Source organism: Larimichthys crocea, chromosome VIII (genome assembly GCF_000972845.2).
Source record: "Larimichthys crocea isolate SSNF chromosome VIII, L_crocea_2.0, whole genome shotgun sequence".
Lineage (NCBI taxonomy): Eukaryota > Metazoa > Chordata > Actinopteri > Sciaenidae > Larimichthys > Larimichthys crocea.
Window position 1 is genome coordinate 12,293,589 of NC_040018.1, and position 23,914 is coordinate 12,317,502.

Sequence of the window (23,914 nt, forward strand, 5' to 3'; positions counted from 1 at the left end):
TCATTTTCTATGACAACAAGAGTACAACAGAGTAAATAGTTAACAACAGACAGCAGTTTAAAACATGCAAGAGTGGTAATCATGGTTTTAAATTGATCTATAGGTACAAGCATGCTTATTTTTAATATGTGTTATAGGATGTTCCAAGTGTGTGCAGCACAGCAGTTTCCCCATATGTAATGTTTGCATGCAGGACTTTGAGAGTTAGCCAATAACTTAAAAGGAGCCAAACAGTGACTATGAGATCAGTTTAATAAGGTGATATATGTTGGCATGTTACCATTTAGGGCTTTATGCCTCTCACGTCCTACTATTAGAGATATCTAACCTCTTCATACAAGATGCGATGATGAGTAGAATAACTGTCATCAGTAATAAATCTTAGGGTGGAGTGATCAACTTAATTAAGGGGTTTAACAGTGAAAGTAGAGGCGTGTCTACACAACATCACCATAATCCAGAACTGACAAGAAGATGGCCTCAATTATCCACTTCCTGCTGAACACAGGGAAATTAGCTCTGTTTCTGTACAAATATCCATTATTTTGTCATAACTTGTAGACAAGTGTGTCACTGTTAAAAAATTTACTTTTTGATCCACGTAGAAGCCAAGACGCTCTTAGTAGTTCTTCTGTTTAGAGTGTTAATCTGCAAACTTGCTTGCATTCAGGACTTACTTTCAAATGAAAAAAGTGCATTTTAAAAATTTTGTCAAGTGTGCCATATCATTGAAGCAATACAGAACGGTGTCATCCACATAACGAAAGGCATTACAGTTTGTTATAAGAGATGTAATATCATTAATATAAATTGTGAAGGAGACAGGACCCAGTATCGAACCTTGTGGAACCCCCATTGACTGTGGAAAAAAATCTGTCTACGAGACAGGTAGTCCTGAAACTGTTTACAGTATTTAGGATCAAAAGCAATGTCGCATAGCCTCCATAGGAGCACAGCATGATCAACAGTGTGAAATGCTTAGGCAACACAATATTTGCCTTTGTCAACAGCAGATAGAATATCATTTATAAGCAGAGTAACAGGAGTGACAGTGCTATGTTTAGCTCTGAAACCAGTTTGATGTGAACTTCACAGAATTTCTTGAGAGAAATGATTTGAGCTGTTTATTAACAGTCAACAGATTTGCAATTGGTTTGCATGTGCAGATTTTCCAGACATGAAGGGTGACTCCAGTAAAAATAGTAGATATATATATATATATATAATAATATAGATATATATATATATATAGATAGATAATATAGATAATATATATATATATAGATATTATATGTCATTTGCTCAGCAATAAATGGGGCTAAGAGCTTTAAAAAAATAAGGGTCTAGTTTAACCTCCCCAGTTGCTTTTCTGCAATCGATAGCCCGCAGTGCCTTCTGAACAACAGAGGAAGTGAACGCCTGTAGATTGAACTGAGAGGTGCGGTCACCTGAGCCAACGGCTTAGTATAAAGAGCAGATCCTGAGTGCACCATATCAAATGGATTTCCAGCAGCAGCAAAATGTGTGTTGAAAGCATGGAAAATCTCTGATGTCTTACAGATTAGATATAGATGGTTTGTCTTATTTACATTTACTGCTTTCCAAAATTTTGATGGGTTTGTAAAAGAGCCAGAGATTAATCCTGTGTGCTCCAACAAAAGAGCAAAGCATTTTATAATTAAAGGCTGATTTAAAAAAAAAAAAAATCGCAATGTGTACTGATGGCACAGCTGGATAATTGTGTGTTAGCGGGTTATATAACACTACAGTTATTTTTAACCTATATTGCATTACTGCAGTAATATTAAAAATCAGCAATCAAATTGTATTGGATGTTAATGAAGGCTAAGTTACTTATTAGTTCATACAGATGTTCATCATCATTTTTTAACATTGGTGAGATGTTTGATGATTTTTTTGAACATATTCTCCATTAAAAGTTTAGCATTTTGAATGGAGGCAGGGACAACCATATAGTGTGAAATAGACAGTGAATACTGTACAATCTTCATAGATTTTAAGGAAGGTAGGACTCAACTTCACTATTCTGTTCTTAGTGATGACTAACAACAGGAAGGTGGCAACCAACTACATCCGAATGAGTTAGAATGAGTTTCCTGCTTCACAAAATTTGAAATGTGTTTGCTACTTTGATCTATTTTACATCATCTTAAATTCAATGTTTCAGTGGTTTTAGACTGTTGGTCAGACAAAAGAAGTATTTTGTAGCAGTCAATAGCTATGACATAATGTAATAAAAGATATCTAAAATATACATACAATACATTAATAAATTATACTGTGAGTTAAAAAGTTGCTTAAAAGCAAAGGTAAAAAGAAAAACATTCAATTTATTTTATTTTTAAAATAAAAAATCAAACAAATTGAAACTAAATATATCAACTCACATTGACTCTGTTTGAACTTCATCAGACTGAAAACACATTGAGCACCAGTCATTTCAGCTAGCTTCCTCACTGAAACATGTGTGATAAAACACCTTTTTGTATTTGTAATCTTGCTAAAAATATTCTCTTGATCTGATAGTTTCAGAATTGTTGGGAATAGTGTTAGAAAAGTACATATTACACATATTCATACTTCATTCATTCATACTTTTATTTGTGTGCAAGTTCATTTTTTTAAGTTAACAATAGAGCCTGAATGACATGAGTGATTTGAAATCAGCTGATGTTGGCAGCCATTTCTGCAACCCATCAACAATAAAAATTAGACAGTGTTATGTTTCAATAGAGCCACACGTCTAAAGCTTAAATGTTGGGAGAAGCTTTTTGCTTTGTGTCTTAGGTCGGTCTCTAATTTCACCTTTAAAGCTACGTTTCCTCTGTATACATGTATGTTATTTACATAGAAACACCGGGAGATCTGACCAAAGAGAACCTGCAGGTAGTATAACAGATTCACACTGTAGGGCCAAATGTCAGATGATCTGCACGTTTGTGTTCGTCAATGCTTATTGAGGATTCATATAACTGCTGCTGACTTGCCCATGAGCAAAACCCATGTTGTTCCACTAGAACTACTAGGGGTCAGTTCTGCAGAGCTGTGGTAATAAAGACGCCGTTCATTGATGACAAAGTTTTCTTCCTGATCACATGCTCCAAGAAAATAGGGGGCAGCATTTCACCTCCTCCCAGCCTCGACGCGATGACACTGTTCAACATTGTTCACAGTTAGACGCGGCATTATAAACCATGTGATGTCCACAAAAATGGACAGTGAACTTTTTCAACTCTCATAACTGTAATGTCAAGTGGTTACAATACAGCGCGGGATAATTTGTCTTTATTTAGGCAAGTAACTGTGAACGGTTTCCATCAAGTAATCTACAAAGCTCTATCTGTCCCTCTGCTGTCTCCTGATGTCTGTCAGCTAGCAGCAGCTCTGTCCCTCCGCCCTGCTTCCTTGTCCTCATGTTGGACTGAAGACAGACTACTAGACACTATGGAGACTCACTAGCGCCCCTCCAGGCACAGAGTGGTATTACAATGACAGTTACGGGCCAAAGCTAGCTGGTTAGTGCGTCTATTTCAGTAGATGTGTCTGCAACATGATACATGAGACATATTTTGACATAACATCATTGCTGTTACCACCTCATGTTAGGTTAATAATAATAATCGTTATTTTTTTTGGATATTTAAACATTCATGAATTATAAGCAAGGCTTTAAATGAGATATAACCACAAAGATAGGATCTGTGTCTGTGTGTGAAATGTATGACTTTATGTTCAGGGACATCTTGTGGTTTCGGCTATTCACAATTTTTGAAAAATCTATTCAATCTAAAACACTATTAAAAACGTTGCATACATCTTTATAAGATAACTTACACTATATATACAAAAATACTTCAAAACTGGTTGCATCTGACAGTTGTGGTGGCACTCTAGTCGGTGCTTCACCATCTGTTGCCTGGCAGAAAACTGCACTCTACTGAGTGCACTCTTCCAGTTTGTCATTTGTTTAAAGATTGTCTTTTTTTTTGGTTTGTTTGGTTTTGCTTTCATGTCGTGTGTTGCCATTAGTCCATTTTCTTCATTATTGAAGATTCAACAAATAAATAAAAGAATTTAGACTATAAAAAGTCTGTGCTTATTATTATGCTCGTCTTTTCTCTTTTGTTAGAGGAGAGAAAATGTTTTTTTTCTTTCAGGAAACCTTTTATGTTAGAACCTGATCTCAACAAATTTTTTTATGTTCTGCCTGCTTTTCAGTTTGAAATGTAATATTACACAGTAGAATAGAGCCAGTATATGCTAAATATACTTGCAACTAAGTGTTGTGAGGTTCAAGTTTATGAATGTAGCCACACAAAACTAGACCATGAGGCACGATTTAAACATTTCCCTCTGATAGATAAAAAAAGAAACCTCTATATTCACCTACGATTTTCCCTGTTGTTTTCCGGTCACTGCTCCACAGATAGTCAGACAGACAGAGAGGGCAGCGGGTTCCTCTGTGTTGTTTTTTGGCTATTGTTCTGTATTCACACATCTGTCTGTTTCAGAATAACTGGCCACAGTATCAGGTCTCACATCTCCGAGTCATATAACAACAACCCTGGCTATGGGAAACTGACATGCTGCTTATTTTAGCAACCTATTCCCACCACCTTCAACATTAAGCATTCCAAATGTACTGTATGTACAGCTTTTTATGTGCCGAGCCTATATTTAATCAGCATACGACTGATGCTAGTGTTGATTATACAGTATATAGTGTTTGTTTGTCCCTTTCTGAACGCTGTTTCTGTTATTTAAAGTAGTACTGCTCACAGTTTTTATGAAACTTAGTTGAAAGAACACTATGAATGGTTCTTTTTATATGTCTGTGCTTGTCGCTGATTCTGGGCCCTGAGCTGTCTGCCAGACAGCTGGTGGACATTTGGCACGTCTCATGCAGACACTGTCCAGAGGCCTGTGGGGCACCTGCTGTCCATCAGGGGGAGGTGAGGTTTGGAATGAGACAACCCCTCAACAGGTGACAGTACCACCAGTCCAAATGTGTTGACGACAATGGGCAAGTGTGACTTGTGTACTCAACAAATGAGCTTCTCTCCTGCTGATAAGATACCAGATCATAATCAGAAAGGCTGTTCAGTGAACATCAGGTACATGTGTAGATACATTTACAGATATTTGAGTCAGTGGCACAGCTGTCGTGCGACTGTTACACTGATCTAACACACAACAGCAAATGTGACCATGTCTTCAGCACCAGTTGGTGTCGGCAAAACCCAGTGCAGAATTTGAAATTGGCACACACCGGTGCATCCCAAGTCAACAGCTGCCTAAAAAGTGTGTTTGTCTAACCAAAGCAGCGTCATCTCACAGCCAGGCCTTTTTAGATGCTAGCTCAAGCATGTAGAGCTCGGGCCTCTACCCACAAAAGACATTCACCTAGCTGACCAGCTGGACAGTTTGATTTTAGTTTCACTCTAGTAGCAAACATCCAGAACAGCCTTGGCCAGGGCTTGAAACATTAGCTATCTCAGATCAAAATTAGTTTTTTATCTATTGTGTTAGCCACCATTGAATTAGAGCCCTGTTGGTATCTTTTCTGGAGAACTTAACATCATTAAGATAAGATACTCAAGTTCAAGTTTAGTATAACTGTGAGAAATAATCATACAGGTGGAGTAAGGTGGTTTGATGATACCCGGTCACAACAGAAAGTGGCACAGCAAAATTCATCCGGTCGCAAAATATTGCAACAGTGGTTTCCAGTAACCTTTTGGCATAATTATTGGCAGGGATAGTTGGTAAACTACTGTAACTGGCAAACTAACTGCTTTATAGAGTTATTGTTGAGGAGAAAAAAAGCTTTTAGAGTTAGCCAGCGTACTACTGGTAATTTACCGGACAGTGTTTTTAAAAGTCTAATGTACCAGTTCAGTTCAACCGCGTTCAAATCTGATGACTTTGAAGGCCGTAGCACCGCTGTGTCTGCATCTGTGGAGTTTTTCCAGTCATCATCAAGAAAATGTCATTGTGACACACGCAGCGTACATGTTTTTAATACCCATGTTTTAATGATTGCGACTGGGCAGGCAGGGAGAAGCCATCATTCTATTCGGTCGTATTTATGAGGGGTTGCCTGCTAAAGTAATAAGATTTCTGCTGCCTTTATTGTAGGACTGCTGGCCTAAAAGCACACTACAGTAATGATACTGTGTATCTGACATGATGGCAGTGAAGTGGCCTCATTTCCTCTGACGTATCACCCCATGCTAAGAATTATAGTCTGCAGCAGAGTAGGCCGATGCAGAAATACACACTCAGCAGTTGTACCAGAGGAGGAGAGCAGGGAGATGGTGAAGGAGATGAATGCATTTCTGCAGGTGCTGCACGGTTAAATCTTTTTAAAGGTGTTTTGGAGAGAATTTATCATTTTAAATAAGTAAATTATTGGCATTTCTACAATTTTTTACTAATAGATAATTAATCTTCTCTAATATTAGCACAAAGAAAACCCTCTTTGGATCCTCTGACCGTTCCGCACAGAAAAACCACAGTCCATAAACCGAGAAACACACTCCGTCGAGTGACTTTGTATGCGTTTTTGAAAGTCACACAGTAGTTTCTCTGTCCTGCAGTAGCTGGTGTCCTCTCACTGAGCCATCACAGTAATGCTTTGTTGACGTCAGTATGTGCAGTGTTACTTCTGCACAAAGACAAGCAGAGGAAGAAGAACTGAATAAAGCCTTGAATGAAACAAAAACATATGCAAACACTGTACTGCCAGACACAATGGACGACGACAAGGCTCGAGAGACTCAATATATCACAATGCGCATAATGTTTTAAAGGTTAGCAAGGCAATGAGCTTCCTAGGTTGAACTCAGAAGCTGCAGGTATTGTCTTTACTGTACCTGGTTGATATAATAATCCTCAGTCCCTAACTGGAACTACACAGCTCTATCACTCCCTGTTCTGCCAGTGCCTTACTGAATGTTTCCTCTACATCTGTTCCACTTCAAATTGTGTTGATTTTGATATGGGGGTGTCACATGGGACAAGGTTTTCCCTCTTCCACAAAAGTAGGCATTGATGAAGATCAGACCAGAGCAAAACTCAGTCAGGAGGGACTCACCATGTCGTTTTAGAGAGTAACTCTTATCAAAATAAGTCTTTATTTGCCGTCCCTCCAAGAAAAACAATAAAGGGCCGTAGAGAAAACTGCATCGATAACCCATCAATGGCTGAGCTTAGGGTGGGCTTAAAGCTGGGGAAGGGGAACATTAGTGACGTCACATGATCAGCCAGAACAATAAGGGCGGTTCACACAGTTCTCCTTCTTTGTGTCGTTGTGTTTAATCAGTTTGTGGGCTTCTAAAGTATTTGCACAGTTCTCCACTTATATTTCAACAAAATGTACTTATGACATGGAGATAAAGAAATAGTTTATAGTGTGACCACTACAGAGCAAACAGGCGGCTTTGAGCCCAGTGATCTGGTGAAAAAAGGCCTTTTTAAATGGCACCTCTTTGATTCTGCGGCTTTGAGCGGGTTCAAAAGTGTTCAGAGTCCAGTGCACATTGATATTTAGCAGGGCGATTGAAGTCTTAATGCCAGAGAGGTTAGAGGAGAGCAGGGGGTTGACTGTGCCAGGAGTTGGCCTACTTGGTGGGACATTTATCCGCTGCTTTATTCTCTGCATGAGTGCTATCGCTGACTCCACAGCCTCGAGTGCTGGCTGGGCCATTCAGCACATACTGTGTGTAACTTGTTTTTATTGTAAAACACCAGAATGTCCAGCATAGTAGTACCATTTAATTAATGGCAACTTAAATAAAAATGCTAATTTAATTTAAAACATAAATAGTTTGGCCATTACTATCCATTATAGTGACATTTTACTCTGCAGCTCAAGTACAGAGAGCAGTGAATCTGGCAACGCGGAGTCCTATTAGGCAACAAAGGGAGGCGATCAGACAGGTTGTAATGAACAAGTAAAATATCTGCAAGTGAAAATGAATGGTGAGCAGAGTAGAAATCTTCAGGTACATTAAAGACTGCCAGTATGAGTACAGTTAGTTAGTTTCAGTTTATTTCGAACATGTGCGAGTAACACAACAAAGTAAACTGAAAAACAAACAAATCCAGTAACAATAGTCAAAACAAAAATAATAATGTGAACCCAACATGTCCGAAAAGGAGTAGGATGAAGCATATGCTTATTTAAACCTACCCCTTCTCCACTACTTAACAAACATATATAAGAAATAGATTAAATAAACAAATACATAAATCATTTGTCATTTATGAAAACACCCGAATGTTAAAGCCCTTCTTCCTCCCCGTACCTCGTGAAAACCATGTGTCTGTAGTGCTTTTTAAACTGGATCATGCTTGGACATTGCTTGAGTTCCACACCCAGTCTGTTCCACAGCCTCAGTCCACAAACTGAAAGACAAAAACTTTTTAATGTTGTAGGTCAAACCAGGGAGGAGCACTGCTAAATCTAATTACAATAACATCCACTAGAGCTCAGTCCATTAAAAAGTGATCTGTAATGTTTGATTATTGATTGATAATTTCAATTTTCAAGCTATGTCGACACTTTCTCCAATTTGCTGGATACCCTTGTATCTTATCTTTATATGATAGTAAACTATCTGGCTGGATAAAACAATTCAAAGATGCCTTGGGGCTATGCTATTTTAATGGTTTAAATGGTTTAATAGATAAAAAGATTAATAAATTAATGATTTGTCAGATTAACAGATAATGAAGAACAGAACGGTTTTGAAGGGAAGTTTTAACTTTAGCCTTATGTTTTTTCTTTTTTAATTTAAATGGAGAGTCAGGACTGGGAGATTCGCTCACTTTCTGATGATCTCACCACTTGGAGTGACATGCCTCCCCTGTTTCAGCAATGAAGTGACTCATTAAAATATCATCATCACCAAATACATTGATGGGCAGTTCAAAGATGGCAATAGATGCACGTAAGCTCATTAAAGAATAAGTACAAATCAGCCACTTCATTGCTCATTTATGTGGATACATCCACATCTCAGCAATGAAGTGGCTGATTAAACATTATAGAAGAAGTCAGAATCAGTCTGCCAGAGGTCATATAGGTTCCATATCAAATTTAATATTAAAGTCAACACGCAGCAATTCCTAATGCAGTGATATACAAACTAATATACTAGGTCCAAATAGAGCCTAGCCCAAATATACTGTATATACAACTATTGATGTTGAATAAATATTTGTAAAATTTAAATATTGAGAATTATTAATGGAAATGGAGCAGCAAAGATTTTGAAAAAAAGAAAAGATTTTAGGTGTTTTGTTTCCCCAACACCTGCAAAGAATGTTTGGATTAAGCACGTCTCTCTTGATTGCTCAGAAGTCCAAAGAGAACAGAAATCACTGATTAGCAACATAATATACATGAAATCTTTTTGAAAGGATTGTCCTTGTGTTCTCATTCTTGTAGTTGATAATATAAACTGAATCTTCTTTAACCTCACAGTGGCAGTATCTGCATTTCCAGTGATGTCATGATCCTGGATGAATGTGAGCGCTGTGCCAAGGGTTTATCTGGTTTCACTGGTCTGCCGGCGTTTAAGGACAAGGCAATGATTAAAGGGACAGGCTATTGATCTGTTACGCATTAGGAGGAAGAGAGCTTGTAGGACTGATGTGCATGGGTTCATTTAATTCGGCATCAAGCCAGGCTTCAGTGCTACCCCCAGACTGCATTCTCTGAACTGTAAACATTCAATGAAAGTGCTGTTACCGTGGATTTGACTGATCAGGAGCGCTTTAAGGCTTTTGAAAATGACTATTGCCAATCAAAACCTTTTGTTATTTTCAAATAATTCTCAGTAGCAATGTGTACTGTCTCAGAGCTTTCCCAGCTTTAACAGAATACTCCCCAGTGGCCCTTTAAGGCTCTGGACACAATGTGTGTGCTCCCTTTCTCTCCGTGTGTATTAGGTATTGAATAAGTGACCTTTCTGCTCTGTATGAGCTCATGGGAAAAGTGGGTGTTTCCACAGGAAGTTAATGCCTTTCCCTCCCCCTCCTTTTCTCTTGCACTCCCTCTCCATGTAGCCTACAGTCTCCCTCCCCCTCAAACCTTTCATTCTGTCTTATTTTTTTCCACTATTTCTCACTTCAAGCACTCTTAAGTACTCAACAAAACAATGCTCCTCACACAGATTCCTGCGTGACTTGTGTGCAACTCTGCGAAGCATGAGAAGAAAGGCAATGATGGAGGAGGACAGACGGTGTAAAAAAAAAAAAAATGCAAAGAGACCGGTCTTCACTTCCATCTGTTTAACATTAAATCCTCATGGTGGCTATTTGATTACCGACAGCTGCTGAGAGTCCAGACCCAGAGGTTCGGCAAAGGTTAAACCTGCGTTTGTGTAGGGACAGGAAGTGATACAGATGCCCCCAGTCCAATTTCTCTTCTCTTAGATCAATGTCCCATGCTACTCTGCTTTGGAGTGCAGTGCTTAGGTAATCAAGTAGATTAATCTCAAACGGGTCCAAATAAAAAGGTACAAAAAAGAAGAAAGCGTTAGAGATATATTACACAGCTTAGTTTACGTTTACATCTATGTACCTTCAGAGGAAATCCTTGAAAAACAAAGGCATGAATAAGTACACCATGATACATTTTTGATATATTTATAAGCTTGCACAATATATGAGTTTATCCCACCATGACATGATGTGTCATCAGAACTAGATCATCACAATCTGTCACAATCTGCTGCTGTCTATAGCTGAGGGTGCAACTTGGCACGTTCCAGAGAGTCTGGCATCAAGTTTGTGTCCTTAATTGAAATTGCTGCACTTGGCTCTGGCCCACTGAACAAGTCTTACAAATGGCATGCTTCACCTGTCAGCTGGACTCCTCCACCCATCCCCACCCCTGTGTTTTGGCCATTCCTATATAGTTTGTCGGTGCTGATGTCTCAGTCTGTGTAGCAATTTATATCGCTCTGTCAGCAGAACTACCAGTTTTGTGAAGCTTGAGCTAAACACTGACTGTAGGAGAACCACAGCTTCTCCTGACACCTGTAGAATTGCTGTGAGGTCTCTGTCTTCACCGGTGACAAATATTATTCAGCTGGGATTTGGATCCAACATGTTTGATATGAATTGCCACGTGTCTTGCGCTCATCAATAGTCAAACTGTACTGCAGCGATGCAGTTTAAAAAAAAGTACTTCCAATGATTTAAAAGGTTTCTTGTGGCGATAAACACTCCAGTTCTTCATGAAAAAAAGCTTCCTGATTAAACTTACTCACAAGACTCGAGAATGTTGTTGCTCACCTTCAGTTCATTTTGCAAACTGTATGAAAACCACCCTCATCTCATTTTCACACCCACTCCTCCTTCCAGAGCTTTTCGTACTATCTCACAATGTGCACTAAACAAGCGGGTGAGGGTTCTGGGGAGTTACTCAAGTTAAGTGATGTTTGATGCTTTGTCAAAATAAGATATGATCACGAGATGAGAAGTACCGCAATTCCAAATGAAAACATCTTGTGCAATGCATACGATTTTTGCAAAAAAACAAACAAAAAAACAACAAAAAACCCCAGAAACTTTTTGGTAGGTTGTGGTGTGTTGGCGGGGAGAATGAGGTGCTTGGGGAATATTATAAATCTGCACATGCAGACAGAATTTTTTGTAGAATTAACACTATGTAATGACATTCAATCTACATTTTTCTTTAATTAAAGAGTAACTACGGCTGATGATTTTCAAGTCAAGGTCTGTGAATTCTCATTGGGCATTGAGCCATATGCAGAAGGTAATTAACTCCTCACCGCGTTGATGACTATTTGTTTTAGCTCAGCATTCCCTCTCATTATGACAATCTAGTATGCAGGCAAACCATTTCCCCTCATTTGTGTAGGTGCAGTGTGTTTTTGTTAATGAATCGCCTGAGGGTTTTTTTTTTTTTTTCCTTCTAGCGAAAATTTCAGTTTTTTCTGGATTGGTGCTGAATCAGTAGTTTCGTGTTGTCTGTAGTTAATGATGCTATATTGGTTAACAGAGAAAGAGGTGGGTCTAACTACACAAATAGGATAACTGACAGAGATGGAAAAGGATCTATATTTAGTGTTAGTAAAGCTGTTTGTGTGGAGAGGAAGTGGGTGCATAGTGCGAGCATGATGTTTATTTCACGCCTACACATACAGTGTCACCCATTCTTGCTTTCGTTGAGGTGAGAGAGAAAACAGGATTTATTGTTGTATGTACCTGGTGCTTGAAATGCTTCTAACACATGTAAATATTCAAATGATGCATAAGGAATAAATCTCATCATGAGCATGCAGCATGCTTGTACCGAGATCTAAGTACGCTGTCATTGTCAAGGCCGTCTAAGATCACAGGTTGTAGAGGCATGCAGGAAAAACAGCAATGTTTGGTTACGCCCAGACACAGACACAGCAGCCGCTTATCTGCACAGATACCTTTGTGAACTTTGTGCTGCCTGTCAGCTAGTCAGTGTGCTGACACGATGCTGTGAAGATCATGTGGCCATGCAAGATATCTACCAAGTGTATCTAACCTGTATCTGCTCATCAGCGCGTCCTTGACCACATCACACACAACTTTGTCCACCAGAGTGGAAACCCCAGTGCATCCTCTCTTTGCTACCATAGGGATGATAATCATCAATAGTCAACAACTGGGGATTGTGATTTGTGGAGGTGGTTTGCAAGTGGTGGGAATTAAACAAAATAAACTGACAAGATGTCAAGTTATTAAACAGAAAAATATAACTGTGCACCTTCTGAATTCAAGTTTTTCTCTCAGGCAGAAACAAAGTAAAACTCACCAAAACTGTCAGTGGATGTCATTTGGCTAAATAAAATGACTGAAAAATAACAACCAGCAATGGACTTCACTAGTCCTTGTGTAAAAGAAGTATAATCTTAACTTGTTTAAACATGTTGTTAAACATTATTTTCATAAATGTTATGCCACCAACCTGTGTTTGGTAATGAACTGTTTTCTGTATTAAACTGGTTCTGCACGGAGTCGACAGAAAACAGCCCTCTGATGAGTGCACAGTAATAATTATGTCTGTCTAGAAAAAAAAATAGGGTAGTATAAGGTATTTCTCTGGTTTTAGTTAGTATGATATTTTTAATGAAGCAGATTCAAGCATAATGCAGCCTGCTTTTTACACTTAACCAAACCAAATGATTATTCATTGTACTCGTTGATATGGGCAGTGGAGAGCTCTGCAAGCTGCTTTGGTCTGAGCTACCTGTAGCCTGTTCAAAGAGCGTTTCAGTTTGTCTCTCACTGCCCTGATTTCTTGTTGATTATCTTCTTTATCTGTCATGGCCAGGCATTACATAATGATATCAGTTGATAATATCTAATGTCACAAAATTGGGTTGTGTTTGCCACCTTTTCTATGCTTTCTGTTAGAGCATGGTGTTCCTACTGTTTGTTCAACTCCCATGCTAAAGAGTGAGGATGTATTATATGAAGCCAGACAGCAAGATTTTGGGAATGTGTTTGTATCTTTCCTTCTTTATTGGCACTTTAGAGACTGAATTATTAACTGGTTTATCTAAAATAATAATCACGACAGTAACTAAAATAATCACTAGTTATGTCCTTATTCTTTATTCTTTGTGTGGTAACTTCACAGACAGCATCCAGATACAGAACAGCCCGGCACAAAAAGCTGCACTGCACCACCCTGTATTCATGGTGAAAACAGGCCTCTAATGTTTTCCTGGTGTGAGCGTGCGTGTGCTGTGTGTGTGTGTGTGTGGGTGGAGGGCTGGGATGTATGGCTGGAATGCTGGAGGGGAACCGAGTGACAGGTTTGGACTTAGGTTAGGTGGGCGTGGTATGGGAACATGTCGTCTGTGACATCACCACCACCCGTAGGCTCGGTCCAGGCCAGCTGCCTGCTGCAGAGGTGGAGTTTCCTTCCTGCTGAGCTGACCGGGGCTGAGTGTGGCCTGACCCACCTTGCCACCAACATCTAAACTGTACTGCAGCTTAGATCTGCAGGCTTTTGTTGTATTTTTTTATTTTATTTTTGATTTTATAAAAACCTATTTGTGTTGCCTCTTTGTCCAGTGATGTACTTAGAAAGTCTTGGTTTGATAGTCCACTTTAAATAAACCGATTTTGATTGCTGCTGAGCAGAAAATTCGAGGATGTAATAATCCAGGTTTTCCAGCTCACAAATACACACACACACCCAGGATGGGGATCATGTCAGCACTAGTCTAACAAGAAGCTTGAATCATGTTGGCTTTGTCTAAATAGCAGCTCAAGCTTTGCAAAGTCGCTGTAGAACCACTCCTGCTGTAAATGCCTCGGCAGCTTGCGCTGCAGTTGGATAATTTATTTGAGAGGAGGTCATTTAGCAGCGAATGTTTAAAGATCTAGTGCACACACACGCCACTGTGGACCATCTGTGTGTTTGTGTGTGTTTGTATGTACAGTCCAAACTACACTCACACTTAATGAATTGAACTGTTGGGCCCACTCGGTGTCAGCTGTCTCCTTATGACAGCTGTCCAATGTTTTCATAAAAATCTGTCTAGGAATCCGTCTGTCCCCTCCTTAAATACCTGTGATAGTCTGGCCACTGATGTCACAGCCGTTCTTGAAAAAGTGTCAGATATCGTTTGAATTTTTTTCCTTACTCATGTCAATATGATACTTGAGTTTCAGTATCACACCCAGAGGTTCTACATTGACTTAAACTGGTTTGATAATCAATTAATCTTTGCAGCATTTTTTCTTGTTTTCTGCTTCTGTAATATAGCCGTACAAGAACTTTGCCCTATCAGAATAGTGTACGATGATGTTATGACTTCAATCAGAAAACATCTGGTCAAAGGATATGTAAAAACTGTGGTCAAAACATACTGAGGTTTGATACCCTGCCCTAGTTGCAGGTGGCAGATGTACTTGTGGCTTGTAGGTCCGGGGCAGCTCTAAGTGAGTCATACAGCCTGATTCACTGTGTTTGATGAATGTGTTACATTTGATGAAATCATGGACTAATATAAGGGTTTATATGCCACATTACTGAACATGACTCAGGCTGGCTTATGTCATACATACCGGCAGTCCTCCTGAGTCATGTTCTACTCCTTCACCTAGCCCATTGCTCTTTCGCCGGTCAGCTAAAGCCAGGTCGAGCTTCAGCCCTGTTAGTGCTGGCTCTGGTGCTGCTGGCACTGCAAAACAGCCTCATCTATCACGGGAAACGGCTCTGAGAGAATCAGCTCAGCCAGAACAGAGTTCAGCAGCAGCTACACTACCCATGCATGTGGAGGGAGGGGAGCAATAGCCAGAGGAGTGCGGTGCTCAATGCGGCTGCCCGAGGATGACAGAATAGGAATAAGAGGTTGACGGGAAGCTGAGGTCACGTGCTGCTGAAGCTACGGCTGGGAGAGCGGTGGTGGTGGGAGGAACAAGAAACACAAGCAGCTTTTTTTCCCTCTCTCTCTCTCTCTGTCTCTCTCTGTCTGTCTGGTCGTCTGAAGGCAGTGCAGTGCAGTGGAGCACATTCTAGGATACACACTAATACTGATGAATTATTGAACAGTGATGAGTGAATGTGACATAGGGCAGCATACTTGCATGCTGCAGAGCGACAGGAGAGGGAAAGAGCAACAGAGAGCTGCAGGTGAGACGGAAAAAAATATGGATGCGGAGGAGACAAGAGACAATAAGTTGGAATTAGAAATGTTCACATATAAGAATTAGAGCTTCACCATGACTGGATCTTTGAGGCTCTTGCTGATATTTTATCCATTACATTTAGTTATTCAAACATTCAAACAACATTTTTCACTATTACCTGACATTTTAGAGCTCAAATGACTCATCAAGACAATAATGTGCACATGAACAATGAAAATATTTGTTGCTTGCAGTTGAAATTGGTGACACGGTTTCTAAATAACCTCAAACATATCATATCATAAGGCATTTCTGACTGGTTTCTTTTATACTTTAAGAGTGACGAGATGTGACATCTAGTATACATAATGCAAGCTGTCTCATGTGTCTCTGGCAGGCAAACAACAGCAAATAAGCAGTGTAAGGCCTGCGCGTCACTGCGTGAAACAACACACAGTTTCACACCCAAGCGACATGACTGTAACTGTAAACGTTTAATTTTATCTTGTCAGAACGACAGAGAACCTTGTCTGGATTTTCTGTTCTCGTGATCGCTCTTGTGTTTTAGGGTGTTGGTTTGACAGCCCTCGAGCACTCCCCTCAGCTGTCACCACTTAACTAGTCCCCGAGGAGGGAGAGAACTACAAAACATGGGAAAAATGTAAAAAATGCATGACTCCTCCTCCTTCCGGCTCACTGCCCCACCCTTCCAGTTTAGGTTACTAGGAGACCAGATATTGGCCCCAGAATGAAAGAATCAAAGCCCTCAGGAGCGAGTGGTGTGAGTGCTGCAACTGAGGAAATGTGTTATTAGCATGAAAACACAGCCTGCTGTCTGAAACTAAGTAGAGGTTGGCGTTTGAGGGAATATTTAGTTCACAAGTGTCTGCACACAGACAGACGGTGCGTCTACCTGTCTGCGCTGTTTGAACCAAAAACAAGGACAGAGTAGCTGTTTGTCCTCATGTCCATTCATTTAGAAGCTGCAGCTGTGTCTCAAATCCACAGCACACTCGGAGCAGCATTCACTATATACATGCTGTGACAAAATAAAGTACACTCTGCAGACTAAAAACTGACGTATTCGAGTGTGCTGTTGACGGACACTGTTCTCCCAACGTACAATACACAAAGGAAATGGAAGATCTGCGCACAGCTGCAAAAAGGGGGGGGAATGTGAATATTGTTGAAACAGCTCAGAAGACAAAAGAATATAATAATCTTTTGGAAAAACATGTTTTTGTCTTTTTTTTCTAAGTGCAATTGGCAGAGGATCGCTTCATTTCCTGTTAGTATATAACAGCGTGTTGGTTTCTTGCAGTGTATAGTGAATTCTGGGCACAGTTAGTATGTAACTGGGACACCGCTTGTGTCTCAACATGACATAATGTACAGACACCAGACACTGACGGTTTCTTTTTTGTCTCCTGCAGTCGTACTTTGTCACCGACTATGACCCCACAATTGAAGACTCCTATACTAAGCAGTGTGTGATTGACGAAAGAGCGGCCAGGCTCGACAGTAAGTGCACTTTGCTGAACAAACACAACCCGAGTAAATACACACACAGAGAAAGACGGTTACAGATGCACACATAGGTTATTTTGTATGTATCTAAAGAATTCTATCGTACGTGATGAACTGATTGAAAAGGTCTAATTGGCTGCAAGTTATTGTGCATGTGTCTGATTTGTGTCGTGTGTGTGTGTGTGTGTGCTCTCTAGTCCTCGACACGGCTGGACAGGAAGAGTTTGGAGCCATGAGAGAACAATACATGAGGACAGGGGAGGGCTTCCTGCTCGTCTTCTCAGTCACTGACAGAGGAAGGTGAGTGACAGTTCTCGCCATGTGCAAACTCCACAGCTACACACTCCTCTTTACGTCTTGCTCTCTTTCTTTCTGTCTGCACTCCTCTGTTTACTGTTCACAATTACACACTTGCTTTCTCCCCTCCGCTGCCTCTGACTCAACTAAAAACCATAAATTTTGCACCCATACTCTCACTTGTTGCCGCTTGTACTTCCGGACCCTACTCGCTGTTGTTCTCGTTGTCATTTTCTTTTGTTCTCAACACTTCCTCCCTCATCCTGTTCTCTTGAATTCACATATTCGTGCACCGTAGCTTCTATTTAAAGCTGATAACTAGAATATTTCCACTCGATGTAATGGCGCAATCATAGAAGACAATCTTGTGTTTGAGTGTTTCACTTAGCGTAAACATCAAACAGCTTCCATCAAAAGGTGTAACGCAATACAGAATGTATGAGAATACAGAGTATATGATATTATCAGACCATGTGGATCTTCAGTATTTCAGTCCTGGGTTCATTTGGTGACACCTGTATTCAATACTACAGCAAACACTCTTTCTGCTGCCACTTTGTCAGAAGCAACTGGTGTTCACGGCACATCCAAACAAACTCAGGCTGTTTTTAATAAAGAGAGTGAACAGAAAACAGTGCAGATCAAATTGTACTGGGTTTCATGCATTTGTTGTCCAATGAATCTTTCTTACATAGTTAATCAAGCATAGAAATGGCGGACTCCGCCACGACCAATGAAACTACGATATAGAGAGATAATTACTGAATGTAAAAACATTCATTGTCTTTTTTGCGCATCAAAAAAGTTTTTAATTTCATTAATATATCGTAGAAATAAAATAAAATGATTTTACTTCTGTGTGACGAGTCAGAGCTTATGTCACACTTTAAATATCCTTAATATTATACTTTATAGTATTCTTCTTGTAGTCAGTCTCCTGTCTTTGTGTCCTTGCCCGGGAGTGCAGTGAGCTACATTCCCCTGCCCCCACTCACTGCCCCCTCCCAATGTTTATGTTGTAAACAGTCTTTCCTTCCTCCATTTATATTAGTCAAGTCTTTCCAGATTTACTATGTGCTCACCAAGCTGTCTGTGGGCCCGTGGCTGGAATGCCGTCTCGGCATTGTGGTTGCATTCTGGTCTCTTGACATTTTTATTTGTTATTTGGTTGAAAAAGTGCACATGACATTTATATTATAGTAGGACAACGGTCATGTTAATGCACAGAGCAGAGCGTCTGACAAACACATTTTGATGTTTTTGTAATAGCGTGGCTGACTTTTCTTTCTCACTTCCTTCCTCTGACATGTTCAACCCTTCAGTCTGATTCACAGTGGCGATGACTACAATTTCTGGGTGATGGGTTTGTTTGTGTGGGTGGGTGGGTGGGTGGGTGGTTGGGGGATGAATGTATGGTAAAATTAGACGAATCTGTGCTAAAAATGAAGTATTTTATGGCCTGTTTGTGCAGAAAACACCACATAATGCCACATGTGATATGTTTCACAGCTTTGAAGAAATCTACAAATTCCAAAGACAAATTCTCCGAGTGAAAGACAGAGATGAATTCCCTATGATCCTTGTAGGAAATAAAGCAGATCTGGAACTACAGAGACAAGTAAGTCCAACCGATTGCAGAGATCTTTACCCGCTGACTGGCAAACATTCATTTTGATCATCTGAAGAGATAATATCAACCAGTCTGGAGGAGTCACATTTGCATATTTGAAAGTGGAAGCAAGCGTTGCAGCTGCAGCTAGCTGCGAAAATACAACAGGATGTGAGTGAAAGAATAAAAGAGGCTGTAGAAATGGTGGTGTCAGGAGGGGAGGATGGATGGAGAGAAAAAGGAGTGTGATGAAACGATGAATTTTCTTGCTGTTGGTATGCAGTGGCTTGTCACTTCCTGTTGTGAATCCACACCGCCCCCTTATGGCGAAAAGGAGCCTTACAGCCACATCTAGTTAATTACTACAAATGAGTTTTATTCACTGACATCAGCATTTCAAGGCTTACTTGTCAACTTGATGGTATCTCTCTGTAAGAGAAGCCCTAAACATGATTACTAAAGGATGTTTAGTGTGAATTGATTTGCTGCATCTTCAACTTTAAACAGTTCATTTGACAAACACACATATCAGTAATATTCGTAAAACAATCCATAGATCAACGTCTTCAAAAGTAGGTCAGTATTTCACATTGAACTGCTCTGTTGCTTTGGAAGGAATGACTTTTTACATTATTCAGGTCCAGATTATAGGTACAAGCAGCTGGGGGTAGATTCCAGCTGTGTACCAGATGTATAGTATATGAGTTTAAGAATACTGCATTTTTGGTGTGAATTAACAAAATTGTCTCACAGTGTACTATATTATGAAGGTTTAGAGAAAATGTTGGAATTGGGAATGTACATTTTTAATATTGTCATGTTTGAATCTATTTTCACTGAGAAAAGGAGCTAAACTGGAGAGTCAAGCGCTTTCACTGTTATTATAAAGGTCTGAACATGTGGTATTCAACATACAAGCTTATATTTGTATGCTACAAATGTATGCTACAAATGAAAGGATTGTAGCATACATCAGTATGCTTGGATTGTGTTATCAATGAGCTGAGATGAATACCCTATAGGAGCTGTAGTTTTTTTTTTTTTCTTTATATGGTCACTTTAGGTGAAACAGGAAACCTCAGATCATAGGATTGTCACATTCTCAGTTAGTGAATGAGTCCATGTTCGCTCACACTCTAGCTATTGTTTGTATGTCCTAAATACATAGTTTGTTTTGAGGGACTGTGGAAAATGCTTTTACATGTCCCAAATCTCAGTTTACATTCAAGTTTGAGTCATTATTCTCTTCTCTTCCTCAGGTAACTATTGAAGAGGGCCAGCAACTGGCCAGACAATTGAAGGTCACATATATGGAGGCTTCAGCCAAAATCCGTATGAACGTAGACCAGGCTTTCCACGAGCTGGTTAGAGTAATCAGGTAGGTGATTTATAATCTTTTTGTCATCATGTGGATCTTTCAGTGACTTAACGGTGTTTAAAAAGATGAACATTGAAGCACTTCATAAATAACTGTTGATTATGCATAACACAGTGAAGTGAATGGTTACACATGCTGCTGTAACATTAAATATGCACAACTCAAGTGTGCCCTGGGGCCACCTTAGTGGCCTCGGGATTAAATCACTGACCATGATTTGCAACACTCCTGTCATCTATCATGTCTGTACTGTCAGCTAACCAAAAAAATGATGACTATTTAAACAACAGTAAAACCGAGGGGCAATCATTTTTTATTATATTATATATATTATTATATTATATTATATTATATATGGTATTATTTATTAAGAGGTTTACATTTAAAAACCGTGGATGTGGTTTGATTAGATTTGATTCACAGTCGCCTGGCAACATGAGCAAACAACCTCACAACTGTTATCATGTTTTAATTAAGATATTGCTAAATTCAGATACAGGTAGATTCAGTTTATTTATCACCTGTTATTATAAGAGGACAATTACAGTAAATTGTATTTCCATGACCTCCTTCTATACATCCTCAATAAAGCTAAATAGGTAATAATAGCATTTAGTGAGAATTTTTATATAACAACAAAAACAACAACAACAATAGCAATGAGGAATAAGCAGCAGTAGGCCTGAGGGCCAAAGCTCCTCCCTCAGTGCTGGCCCAGAGTATCCGGAACCTTCTTTCTGATCGCAGCAGGGAGAAAAGGCCATTACCCGTGTGGTCAGGATCCTCTATGATTCTCCCGGCTTTATTCTTGCAGCATCTGGTATGGATGTCTTTTAGTCAGGGTAGAGCACCACCTATTGTACGTTCAGCTGAACGATCCACTCTTTCAGAGATAAAAGCAGAGATTGAACAGCACAGATGGAAATTTCAGAAAAATGACCAAAGCTTTTCTTAATTCAGTTGATTCTGTTTTCAGAGCTTTTTAAAAACCAATAATGAAGACATAAAATATACTGTTTATCATTTTTGTTTTTTAGAAAAACAAAAAGATGGATCTCAAAAGTGCACAGTCCAGTGTGTCATGATACTTTTGCTCTCTCCCATCTCCCAGGAAATTCCAAGAACAGGAATGTCCACCTTCGCCAGAACCTACAAGAAAAGAGAAAGACAAGAGCGGCTGCCATTGTGTGATCGTCTGAGTCGGCCTTATCACTGTAACTCATGCAGCTACTCTGTTCCACCCCACCCACTCTGCCTGACATCACATCCTAAGTGGATGACTGACCGCTGCCTTCTCCACGTGCATGACTTCAGACAGCCTTTTCTGAGATACTTTGACCAGGAATTGCTGTCCCCAGGACATCACTATGGACAACTGACAATGCCAAATTTTAACACCACTCTACCTTCTGCCGTAAACTAATTCACACAAGAGAGTCCCAACACTAAACATTGCCTTTTAAATCAGCCTGACAAATTAATGTTTTGTACTTTGATGGACTTCTCTTGCCTTGTAGTGACATTTGTACTTGCTACCGAGATTGAATGAAAAACTATATATCCAGAATGTTAATGAGTTTCTTTAGTTTCCAGTGTCTGACCAGAGCAGAGAGATTATCTTATGAAGCTTTGTGTATGTTGTGCCATATCCACCTTTACTCCCATGTGCTAATCTGCTGTACATATGTGACATTTGTTGTGATTTTCAACGTGTATTTCTAATGACCTATTAAATCACCACAGTACAGTGTGTGAGGTTGAGTTTGGTTTTACATATATGAAAGTGAATATATAAGTATGTATATAAATATGCCTAGACAGCCCTTAAAGCTACAATGATAGAACTTTCTGGCATTCTGCAGTGAATTCTTTACTTTGTCTGTGGTTTCTGCTTTCATCTCAATTGCCAAATCTGGAGTGTCTACTGTATTAGGTTTTAAGTCTTATAGATTGAAGGATTCTTATCCTAAGCCATGAAGTAGCAACTTTGTCTGAATTTGTTTCCTCCAAGGTGGCGATTCAGTCAAGATTGGACATCATGCATTGTTTCAGATTTTAAAGAAGCAGTAGATCATTTTTTTTGGTAGCACATTGTGTATCTCTGACAACAACACTTCAGATTAAAACACTGAACACTGTATGCTTTCTATTCAACTCTTGACAAGTTACGTTAACAAATCCATTTGTTGCAAATCAAGAAGCTCTTAGAGCTCCGTTCAGTTCAGATCATTCCAGCGTAATGAATCTTTTCTGTCGAACATTTAGTCTACAATATAGATCAAATAACTGTTATATCATTCCAATAACACAGTGGCAATGTATTTGTTTTGTGTCCTTCAATTATTCTGTTACATAACCTTCCCCCTCCCCAGTGATCTGTCAGCTGGAAAACCAGGACATGTGGAAGCATTGAGATGCACATCCTAAATAAGCCCTTCTCCAATGGGACATGAACTCACCGGACCTGCCACCTGTGGAGCTCTCATCACCACAGACACAAAATACTGTTCTGCCTTCCCACTTCTGTACTTCTGTTCAGGCATACAAATGAAGTACTGCAGTTTTGTTTTCATATCATCATCTTGTAATATAAACAACAAGAAAATCAGATGATTGAAGTAATGGACTTGATTAAAATGTTTCTACTCTACTTTTATACATTATTTTCTTATCAAACTAGTTGACAAGTATTTTTATATGTTTATAAGTGAATACACATTCACAGCATAGCTGTGTATATATGTAAAGAGGAATATTTAATTCTCTTGATTATGTTAAACTGAACATGACTGGTGGCTCAAATTTTCAAAATTGGATTCGTCACCCAGATGTGAGCAAGGATATTTTTTTCTTTTGTGGCTGAATAATGGAGAATATACTTATCTTGGGGCGTTCACCATCAGCTCGGAGTGTAAAACGGGTGGGAGCGTTTTTTTAGAAATAATTCTGGTCTTTACATCGGAGCTTAAAACCCACACAAATTAATTACCATGATCACTGAGATTTTAAATACCCACTTTCCATCTTAATGCAAATCCTAGTGTACATCCAAAATCATACTGTTTCATTTTCTTTTTCTTCCATATCGGTGTCTTTTGCCCTGTGTGTAGCTTTTGGTGCTAAAATAAAATCTGTCATTGAGCCAGACGGGGTAGAGGATCTTTTTTTTTTAATTCAAAAAGCTGCACAAACCTGAATTTTCCAAACTAAGCCTTTTGTCAGTGAGCTTTAACGCTCAAGTCTATTAGTGAGGCAGTATCCCATTGTTATTCACAGTATGACTCCAGCCGGTGTTATATCATCAATATGACCACTCGTATCTCAGATGACAATAAGACCTTTCTGAGATCTTTTTACAATCCTTTTGGTTGGTTCAGATCTATAATCTACTTTGGTTGCACATGAACTGCATGTTCCTCTCTGTT

At 39.4% G+C, this 23,914-nt stretch overlaps 1 protein-coding gene across 1 annotated transcript in view; it reads left to right on the top strand.

Moving 5' to 3' along the window:
• Positions 1-23,634, top strand: part of rras2 (RAS related 2) — a 31,012-nt gene extending 7,378 nt beyond the window's left edge. The window contains exons 2-6 of the mRNA XM_010731041.3: positions 17,112-17,199; positions 17,403-17,505; positions 19,012-19,120; positions 20,371-20,489; positions 21,601-23,634. Coding sequence (XP_010729343.1) covers positions 17,112-17,199; positions 17,403-17,505; positions 19,012-19,120; positions 20,371-20,489; positions 21,601-21,688 — 507 coding nt within the window. The 3' untranslated portion in view covers positions 21,689-23,634. The remainder of the gene's footprint in view (positions 1-17,111; positions 17,200-17,402; positions 17,506-19,011; positions 19,121-20,370; positions 20,490-21,600) is intronic.
• The last annotated feature ends 280 nt before the right edge of the window (positions 23,635-23,914 follow it).